At 52.1% G+C, this 9,617-nt stretch overlaps 2 protein-coding genes across 2 annotated transcripts; one reads left to right on the top strand and one right to left on the bottom strand.

The window, feature by feature from the left end:
* The first annotated feature begins 558 nt into the window (after positions 1-558).
* FABP6 (fatty acid binding protein 6) lies at positions 559-2,605 on the top strand. The gene is made up of 4 exons (XM_005493057.4): positions 559-705; positions 1,634-1,809; positions 2,244-2,333; positions 2,512-2,605. The coding sequence occupies exons 1-4, from the start codon at positions 639-641 to the stop codon at positions 2,563-2,565; spliced, it is 387 nt and encodes a 128-aa protein (XP_005493114.1). The 5' UTR covers positions 559-638; the 3' UTR covers positions 2,566-2,605.
* On the bottom strand, positions 1,784-6,468 carry C1QTNF2 (C1q and TNF related 2). Its single transcript, XM_026796947.2, has 2 exons — positions 5,163-6,468; positions 1,784-3,983 (listed from the first exon to the last, which is right to left on the bottom strand). Exons 1-2 carry the CDS (start codon positions 5,629-5,631, stop codon positions 3,370-3,372), a joined length of 1,083 nt encoding a protein of 360 aa, XP_026652748.2. The 5' UTR covers positions 5,632-6,468; the 3' UTR covers positions 1,784-3,369.
* Positions 6,469-9,617: the final 3,149 nt, after the last annotated feature.

Raw genomic sequence — 9,617 nt, 5'->3', positions numbered from 1 at the left:
GGCAGTGCCACCCCTGCCCTGCCCCCTGTGCCAGGGCTGCTCTGCTCTCACAGCTGGGGCCTCAGCACTGGGGGCCACATGGGAAAGGAAGTTTCCTTTTGTTGGGTTCAGCAATCTTGGGATTAAGCTGAAGGAGTTTTAATTAACAAACTAAGAGTCAAATGTGTTTTCAGGATAGTCAGAGTCATTTTGCAGCCACTTTTAAACCAAAAGTGCAAAGGAAACCCTGGTGGTGACACAAGTTTCCCCAGGTCTTTCTCTGCAGAGCTGAGAACTTGTGCATGGTCCATTTATATCTTACTTTTATTCCATCTTGAATCCAAAACCAGTGAAATCTTTAAAATAAAAATGCATATTTTGTTTCAACCTGCAGTAAAGGAAAGCTGAGCCTTTGGCCTTGACTCCTCTGATCTCCAGGTTATTGGCAAGGATGCACAATTGCCTGATGACCTTGATTGTCACACAGGTCGATGGCATTGCTGTGACTCAGGGGCCATAAAGCTCCACTTCCAGGTGGGCTGAGAGCTGGGGCTGCTCTATAAAGCCAGGGCTCAGCCCAGCTGCTCCATCCAGCTCCATCCAGCTCCATCCAGCTCCATCCAGCTGCTGCTCTGCTCCAGCCTCATCCCAAGGCAGCCATGGCATTCTCAGGCAAATACGAGTTCGAGAGCGACGACAACTACGATGCCTTCGTGCAGAAGATTGGTGAGTGTGGCTGGGGTTTGTGCAGGGACTGGTGAGTGTGCCTGGGGTTTGTGCAGGGACTGGCGAGTCTGCCTGGGGTTTGTGCAGGGATTGGTGAGTGTGCCTGGGGTTTGTGCAGAAATTGGTGAGTCTGCCTGGGGTTTGTGCAGGGACTGGTGAGTCTGGCTGGGGTCAGAAATGGGGCATAGATTGGATAAAATACAGAGGAAAGGCTGGGAGAGCTGAGATTGTTCAGCCTGGAGAGGAGAAGCTTTGGGGTGACCCAGCTGTGACCTCCCAGTGCCTGAAGGGGCCACAGGAAGGATGGAGAGAGACTTTGCAAGGAATGGAGTGACAGGACAAGGGGGAAGGGATTCAAACTTGCAGGGTGTAGGTTCAGATGGGATATTAAGAACAAATTCTTCTCTAGGAGGGTGGGCAGGATGCCCAGAGCAGCTGTGGCTGCCCCTGGATCCCTGGCAGTGTCCAAGGCCAGGCTGGATGGGGCTTGGAGCCGCCTGGGATAGTGGAAGGTGCCCCTGCCCCCTTCCAACCCAAACTGTCCAAAGATTCCATGTGCATTTAGTTAAAAGAGCAAGAGCAAATATACAAATAGTTATGTGCAGCTAAATAGCAAAGACCCAAGGTCCCACAGATGAAACTCCAAGCATTGCATGTGTAGGTTAAGGAGAAAGGAATATTTAATGTACTATGTACATTTTTCCTGTGTATTGTTTCTTAAGGAAAAAATTGCAAGCTTTGTTTTAGCAAACATATTAATGCAATATCTTTCTTTGCATCAATAATTTCAACTCAGAGCTTTGATATTGTAAAAAAAATTAAAATAAGAAATGAACAAGTCAGATGCTCTGAGAACAAACACACCACTACCGTCCTTCAGTTCAATTCAGCTCAGATTTGACAAACTGTGTTTTTGTTGTTGTTTAAGGTCTCCCCAGCGACAAGGCTGAAATGGGAAAGAACTGCAAGATTGTGACAGAGGTGGTGCAGAATGGGAATGACTTCACGTGGACACAGCACTTCCCAGGAGGCCGCACCACCACCAACACCTTCACCGTGGGCAAGGAGGCAGACATGGAGACCATGGGAGGGAAGAAGTTCAAGGTAAATTCACAGAGCTCCTCAGCTCCCCGGCCTCAGGTGGAATTGGATTCAGGGTGAAAAGCAAACCTGTGTGTCAGGCAGTGAAGGGGTCCCTGCCCATGGCAGGGGGTGGGACATGGGGGGCTCTAAGGCCTTTCCAGCCCAGACCATCCTGGGGCTCCCTGGGTGCATCATCACTGATTCCTGGGCTGCCTGCCAGGACCATTTTCAGAGCTGGTAATGAGTGATGTGCAGATCCGGAATCTGCAGGAACTGGGAGATGAACAAGTGAATGTTTAACTTGTGAACATTCAAGAACTAAAGCCCACAGATTTCAGCCCTGTGCAGCACACAGCCTCTGCCTCATAAACTTCCAGCACCAGGTGTGCAGGTGTTTACAGAATCTGGCAACAGAAATTCCATCCCCAGCAACATGAACCCTTTCTCTCTCACAGGCAACTGTCAAAATGGAAGATGGAAAACTTGTAGCTGATTTCCCCAACTACCGCCACACCTCAGAGATCTGTGGGGGGAAGCTGGTGGAGGTGAGTGCTCAAAGATCCAGGGTAGTTCATGAAAACAAAGAGAATCCCCAACATTTGAAATTTAGGAAAAAATCTTAAATGAAGGACAGGCTCTGAGCCATCCCCAGGGCTGTTCCCCTGGGACTCTGGGGCTCCGATTACACTGTCCAACCAAAGCTTTGGTTGTTCTTTATTCCAGACTTCAACTTCTTCTGGTGTAGTCTACAAGAGGACCAGCAAAAAGATTGCCTAAGGCAGCAAGGCCAGTCTCTTCCAGTGCACTGAAAGCCAACAATAAAATAAATAAAATAAATAAAATAAATAAAATAAAGTTCTGTCTTTGTCTCTTTCTTGGTTTTACAAACATCATGTTAATGCTGACCCCATTCCTAAGTATCTGACAGGGGTGGAATCAGATGAGATTTAAGATCCTTCCCAACCAAACCCTTCTGTGACTGATTCTTTGCTCTGAGGGACACCAGAGGTGCTCAGAGCACCACTTTGTGCCCTGAGAGGAGCCCTGAGCCTTAAAAACAAGACCTTTTAATCACTTCCTGTGCAGACCAGATGCCTTGATGGCCTGGGAGGGACTTTTACAACTCCAGCTGGCAAATTCCTGACTCTTTTTGGCTGGCAAAACCCGATTCCATTAACAAGGGCTGTGCTGGGGTGTGGAGGAGGAAGCCCAGTGACACAATCTCCGGCATCAGTGGCACTTCCCAGCTCAGCTTTAGGAAATGACTGCTGGTTTCCATGCTTTATTATAACAATGCAATAACCAAAGCATTCTGCACCAGTATTTGAATTACATGTCCATGGCATCTTGGAATGAATAATCATGGAATACATAATGGGTGGCTTTGGGATGGAGACATTGATGAGGCTGATGAAGGCCTGGCACCCTGTGGAAAAGTCTCAATAGTCCATACAGGGTGCAATCAGCTGATAATCCCATAGGCAAATGTGGAATCATCTGATAATCCCAGGCATGACCCACATAAGGCCTCAGTTTGTTAGATTGAGGCCATTTCCTATTTTGTCCCCATAGTTTCTCCTCCTACACTTCATTGAGATAATCTTGGTCAGGATAAATCAAGAATCCAGTAAACAAGCTGTCTGTCCAGTAGGGATCATAGAAGAGCCCATTTTGCTCTGAGTAAAAGATTTGCAGCCACACCTCATCCTCCTCCTTCAGCGCCAGGATGGTGGATCCAGAGGCCACGTCGTGGTTGCCGGTGTTGGCATCGAAAGTCTTGATGCGGTACTGCCCGTTGTGCACCAGGCCGATGGCCAGGTGCTTGTTGGCCAAGGTGATGTCGTAGGTGAAGTAGTAAATCCCCGGGATGCTGCAGATGAACTTGCCGCTGGAAGCATTGTAGTGCCCTCCCTCGTTCATCAGGATCCTGTCGAACTTGATGGGCAGCCTCTCGCGGGGGTAGCTGGTGGACACGGCCACCGAGAAGGCAGACCTGGCCCTGCCGGCCCCGCAGCTGCAGGGCCCCGGCGGCCCGGCCTCGCCCCGGCTCCCCTTAGGCCCCTTCTTGCCCGGGGCCCCGCTTTTCCCGGGACTGCCCTTCAAACCCTTGGGCCCGCGGGGCCCGGCCTTGCCAATGGCTCCTGCTTTCCCCTTCGGGCCTGGCTTGCCAGGGTTTCCTGTTCTGCCCTGGGGACCTGCAAGACAAATTATCTTGTCAGGTTCTCTTGTCGCTCTTGAGGGAAAGAGCTGAATACAGTGGGTGGAAGCGGGTTAGAGCATTGCAGCAGGGGTTTCATTTAGGAGGAAGCCATTGCTGGTGTGAAAATCCCAATGAAATCCCACTGGGGCTGGACATCTGTCCGGACTGACCAGCCAGGGTAGGCAGGGAGCTGGTGTGGTAACAGTGGAATTCCGTCCTTTTTAAGGACCAAAGGCTGCTTCCATTATCTGGCTCACTTGAGAAAAAGAAGGAATTACAGAACAAGTTGTAAATGTTTTGGTTTTATAGAGTGGGGCAGGTTTGTGAAGCTTTCAGAGGCTCAGTCTGAGCAGGTGAATGCTTTTGATCTCATAACTTTCCTTTTTCTTTGCTTTTTTTTTTTTTACATTTAGCATGAGACTGTATAAAAACAAGGCAAAAGTAGATCTAGGTGTTGCAAAAAGCCCAGCCCAGCCCAGCTGGGGGATGAACCAGCAAACACTGCGGGCAGGGGCTGCCTTGAGAAGGGAAGGGACCTGGGCTGGCAGTGATTCTGGCTCGGTGCTATCTGATCTGTGCAAAGCCGTGAGGATTTATGCAGTGCCTCCTGACCTGCTGTTAGCAGGAGCAGATCGAAACGCGGCTGTGGCTGGAAATCTGCTCTCCAGATTGCCGGCTTGGGGCGGGAGGAGGCGGCAGCCGCAGGCCGGGCTCGCTGGCGTTGCTGAGGCAGGAGTGCTCTCTAGCGTGGCACAGGGAAATCTCTGCTGTGCTCAGCTCCCGCCGCCTCTGACGCCGGCACAGCCCCGGCTCGGTTTGCTCTGCGCTAGGCCCGGCACGGCCCGCGCCTGTCCCGTTACAGCGCTCAGGGCAGCCCCTGCTGCCTTTCCATGGCTCTGGTTTTCCTGGGAGCAGGAACCTCAGGACAGCTCCTTGTCTGCTCTAGAGAGCCCTGAGCGGCGCAGGGCCAACCTCACTGTGCCACCGCATGAATCCAACACAAACTGCAGCTGTGAGAGCACGGTGAGAGTGCGGAGCCCCTGGGACAAGCGGGATCATTCGGGGGCGGACAGGGGGAATTCCTGGCGGAGTTTCCCATGAGGTGGAGCAGTGAAGGGGCTGTTCCCCCACAGCTCCCACCCTTCCATTGCCATGTCGAGCGCCTCTCTCTTACCTTCATCGCCGTGCTCGCCCTTGTCGCCGTCCTGGCCGTCCTTGCCGTCCTTGCCCGGGAAGCCCATCCTGCCCACGGTGCCGGGGGTGCCGGGCAGGCCGGGCGGCCCGGGGGGCCCGGGGGGCCCGGGCAGGCTGCAGGCCAGCTGGGCACCGTCCTGCAGCTGCCGCTTGGCAAAGCCCCCCAGGATGTGGTTTGCCACGCAGGGCACGGTCCAGAGGAGCAGCACAGCCGAGATCATGGCACAGCCTGTGGGAGCAGACGGGATCAGCAGCCTGAGGGCACCGCTGGCATGGCTGGTGTCGAAACTTGCAGGAAAATGGGAGATTATCTGGCTTGTCCTGGCAGGGTGGGGGAGCTGTTTGCTTTGGTGTGATGCGATTCCAAGGACTTGGCTCACGGAGTTTTCTAGCTCAGACCAATATTTTTTATCAAACTTACTCTTCTCCAGCTCTGTGTCTGTGGCCATCTCTCATTTCATCCTGCTCCCTGAGCCTCTTTTCCCCCAAAACACCAGCAGCAATGGCAAAGGGGTGCAGAAAGCAGCTGCTTGGGAAGCAGGGAAGTGGAAGGAGAAGGGGCTTGGTGTGAACATCCAGCATGACCTGTCCATGGCTGGGGTTTCCTCAAAGCACAGAGCCCATCATAAGGGCAGCACTCAGAAGAGAGGCTGGGCAGGCTTTGGGCCAGGCCTCAGTGCCTCTTGCCTGTCAGATGAGCTGAGCCTCATCCCCCTCCCCACTGCAGCTCAGCTTTAGCAGCTCCCCAGTACTGTTCTGTGCAGCTCCTGCACTGGAAATAAGATGCTTAAAGCACTGGCTAAATTCCATGTTGGCCTTAGCTCTCATCCTGCTCTCAGTTCCTGAGGGGTGGAAATGCATATTTAGATGCTCCAAATCCAGCCAGCTGATCCTACATATTTATGCTCAGTGGGAGCCCCCAGTTCTGTGATATTATAATTAAGAACATGCAAAGGAGAGGGAAATGCAAACCAGATCCAGGGCTGGATTTGGCTTCTTAAACCCTTTGGTTCTTCAGCTCTGATTTGCTGCTGGTTGGTTTAATGGACTTGTGAGATGGAAAACACCACCCAGTGTTCATGTGGAAAGTTGAATGAAGGGAAAGGGAAGGGAAACAAATGCCTGTGGGGTGGGAGATCACACGGCAAGCAGCATCAGCATCCCTGCTTCCCAGGAACCCCTCCAATGGGGCAGAACAGTGAGAGGTGTCTGGAGATAGATGTGACTCACAAGCTGTGGCAGGGAAAAATGTCATTGTGGAGCATAACCTGGAGAAAAGCTGGGAATGCCTCATGTGGAGAAGGAAGGTGTGAGAGGGAGCAGAGGGTGGGACAGCAGCTCCTCCTGTGACAGTTTCTTACCAGAATCACTTCTGATATCTTGAGACAACCCAGCTCATTGCCCTGATGGGATAAAAAGTGGCAAACAAAATCCCCCGAGGTCATGAGGTTTGTGGGACCAGTACTTGGATAAGTGGGGAGAATCCACATTGGGGCTGTGCTCTGGCACAGCTCCAGAGCTGGTGCTAATTAACAGCTCCACAAGAACACTTCATCCCATATCCCAGCAATGTGTGTGGGATGCAAAGCACCACCACATCCACAAGAGCATCTATAAATACCCTCTTCATGAAACCTTTTTGAAAGAGAACAAACCTCATGCTGTTCCACCTTAAAAGGAAAATTGTTCCTCGATGTAGAAGGTCCGATGAGCTCCAAAAAGCAGATTGGAAGCAGATCAGCATCTCCCCTCTCTGTGGTGTGGGCAGGCAGCCCAGCACAGGAGGCTGTGCAGCAGCAGGGCTGATTTTCCAATGACATTTTAACCAATGGCTTTGTCACCAGGGTTAGAGACCTTTGGGCCGTGACCAATGCCTGTTGTGCATTAAAGAAGTGTTTCTGTAAGAAAAGATCCTGCCTGGAAGAGTCAGGATCAGCTGTACTTTCTGCTGCTTCCAGGGCAGCTGGGCTGAAATCCCAGAGGAAAATCCCTGAGGGTTGCCAGATGCAGGGTTTGGTGGCACGTGCAGTGACGATGATTTTTTGGCCAGTGAAGCCACCCTGTGCCATGTGGTGGTGGGAATAGGAAACGGAGGGAATTGCTGCTTGGAGGGAGGCAGGAGCAGGATGAGGGACCCAGCAGTGAGTGAACACTGTGACATTCTTCTCTATTTCCTTTCAGTATTCGTGGCTTTCTCAAATAAAACATCCATCTTTCTGCTTCACAATTTCCTAGTGTACCTCAAGGTGTCTTAATTAATCTTCAAGATAATCATTATCTCATGAGCCTAATTCTCAGCTCTGGAGGCTGCCCTGCAGCGTCCCTGGGGTGGAAGCAAAAGGAGCCCTTGGGTGTGAGGCTGATTTCGGTGAGATCAGGTGTGACAGCACTGACACAGCACCGGAAATGGGTGGATTTAACTGATAGGAGCCAGGGAAGCCCTTACACCCACAGGGGTTTGATGTGCTCCCTGCTGCTGCACAAAGCAAAGGAGGGAAAGCAGAGGATGCCCCTTCTGTCCTTGGCTGCAGGCACCGGGAATTCCTGTGCCAAACCTTCCCTAGCCTGGAGCACAAACACAGGAATTCCTGTGCCAAACCCTTCCTAACCCGAGCTCAAACCCTCTCGGCAGCTGCCCAGTGCAGGACAGGCTGAGGGAGGTGGGAGCTCAGCAAAAGCTGAGGAATGTTTCCCTCATGGTGCTATTTCTTTAACTGGCAGCTGTTGCCTTTATGGATTCCTGTGCAGGCTTTGGAAACCTGAGTGCTCAGTGACTTAGACCTTATTTGGGAAGTTTTCAAAGCGAAGGTTAAGAGGAGGGAGAGGCAGAGGAAGGAAAAGTGGATCTACTCACCAGCCTGATCTCCTCAGTGAGATTGGGACAGGCGCTGGCAGCCCCCAGGGCTTCAGGCAGATGTTTTGCTGCAGATCCACAGCCCCGTCCTGCCAGCAGGTCCTGGGAGGGCTGTGCAGGATTGACTTTGGTCCTTTTTATTCCTGTTTTACTCCTTCTCGTGCGTAGTTTGAGCTCCCTGCAGCAGCTCCACTTTGGCTCCACGTTGCCAAAGGCATATTTTTATTATTGTGTAATGGATCTGTGCCTCTTCCTCGGTCACGTGGCACGGGAAGGGATTTTTATGCACATGTGGCTGGAAAGCTCTTGATGCTTAGGGAGCTTTTCCATTCTCCCTCTCCCTCACAGTCCTGCAGGAAAGGCTCAGGGGCTGCCTGGATCCTCTCTGCTGTAGTTGCTGCCCTCACAAGCAGGGAATGGGTAACACTGATCCAACTGGGGAACAACTTTCCCACTTTGTCCTGGAGCATTAAAGGGAAGAAAATCTTGTCCTAGGGGTGGAAACTCACTTGAATCACTCCAAGCTTGAATTTAAGGACACGACCATGAAGCAGCAGCTCTGCAAATGCAAATTTGTACCTTGGCACTTCTTCAGGCTGATGTGCACTACAAAACACAACGTTGTCTTAGGGATGGCAGGGCAGGAATGCTTCTGTCTTGGGAAAGGATTGGGATTTTGTTTTAAGCTTGGAAAATAATTACAGCCCCCCAACAATTGCTTCAGGTAAGGCAGGAACGGCAGGAGCAGCAGCTGAGGCTGGAGCAGGATGCTCTGGGATGCTGCCAGGGCTGGTATGGACCAGACTCATCTTTGGTTGTGGGTTCCTGCTCTGTCCCCACCTCATGGACCCCTCATGGGTGTGGGACAGGGGTGTGCCTGGAGGCAGGGCTCCAAACCCTGCCCTGCAGCCACTAAATCCTTACTGCTCAGTGCAGAGCATCAGCTGATCAGGAGAATGTTGGAATTGTCATTCCTTGCTCTGCCCAGATTCATCCTTCTCAGAGCTGTCACGGTTTATTTTTAAGCTTTCCCCTGTGCTTGCTTTTGGCACTTGCTGGGAAGAGATCTAACGTAAAAATGAAGTCTGTACACAGTTGGCTTTGTGAGCTGGGCCAGTTTAGATGCTCCTGGGAGGCCTGGGAACATTTGGCTGAGGAAGCACAGGGCTGTTTTCATGCTGACAGTCCCACGAGCTCCTGCAGAGGCAGTGCCAGGCCCCAGCTCCCTGGCACTGAACAGCCTCCAGGGGAACAGCCCTTCCCAAACCCCTGCAGTCTTCAGCTTTGCACTTCCCTGGGAAAAGGGCTGCTCTGAAAAGCTGGCTCACCTCTGGCACTGGGGTGAGCACAGCTGGGACAGACCCAGACAGCTCCAAGGGCTGCTCTGGAAATGGGTCAGACAGAAATTCTCCCTTTTTGCCTGTTTCTGTGAATTTGTAAGAATCCAGATTCGTGCTGGGCCCCTCTGCCTGGGTGTGGGCCAAACGGCTCAACGCATTGCATGTGAAATAGGAAACCAGGTGAAAGCTCCCCTGGGCTTTGCTGCCGTGCCAGTGGGATGGGCCTGGGAAGCCACAGTGG

The sequence above is a fragment of the Zonotrichia albicollis genome, chromosome 15 (assembly GCF_047830755.1).
Source record: "Zonotrichia albicollis isolate bZonAlb1 chromosome 15, bZonAlb1.hap1, whole genome shotgun sequence".
In the NCBI taxonomy this organism is placed as follows: Eukaryota; Metazoa; Chordata; class Aves; order Passeriformes; family Passerellidae; genus Zonotrichia; species Zonotrichia albicollis.
The sequence above is the reverse complement of the archived record's forward strand: the minus strand, read 5'-3'. Positions and strand labels throughout refer to the sequence as shown.

What these genes read in the sequence shown, in the direction of transcription:
- FABP6 (XM_005493057.4), top strand. Translation starts at nt 639, where the DNA reads ATGGCATTCTCAGGCAAATACGAGTTCGAGAGCGACGACAACTACGAT. An exon ending in TGGGAGGGAAGAAGTTCAAG is followed by an intron (nt 1,810 to 2,243) that starts GTAAATTCACAG and finishes TCTCTCTCACAG; the next exon opens with GCAACTGTCAAAATGGAAGA. An exon ending in GTGGGGGGAAGCTGGTGGAG is followed by an intron (nt 2,334 to 2,511) that starts GTGAGTGCTCAA and finishes TCTTTATTCCAG; the next exon opens with ACTTCAACTTCTTCTGGTGT.
- C1QTNF2 (XM_026796947.2), bottom strand. Translation starts at nt 5,631, where the DNA reads ATGGCCACAGACACAGAGCTGGAGAAGAGTAAGTTTGATAAAAAATAT. An exon ending in GGGCGAGCACGGCGATGAAG is followed by an intron (nt 3,984 to 5,162) that starts GTAAGAGAGAGG and finishes TTTGTCTTGCAG; the next exon opens with GTCCCCAGGGCAGAACAGGA.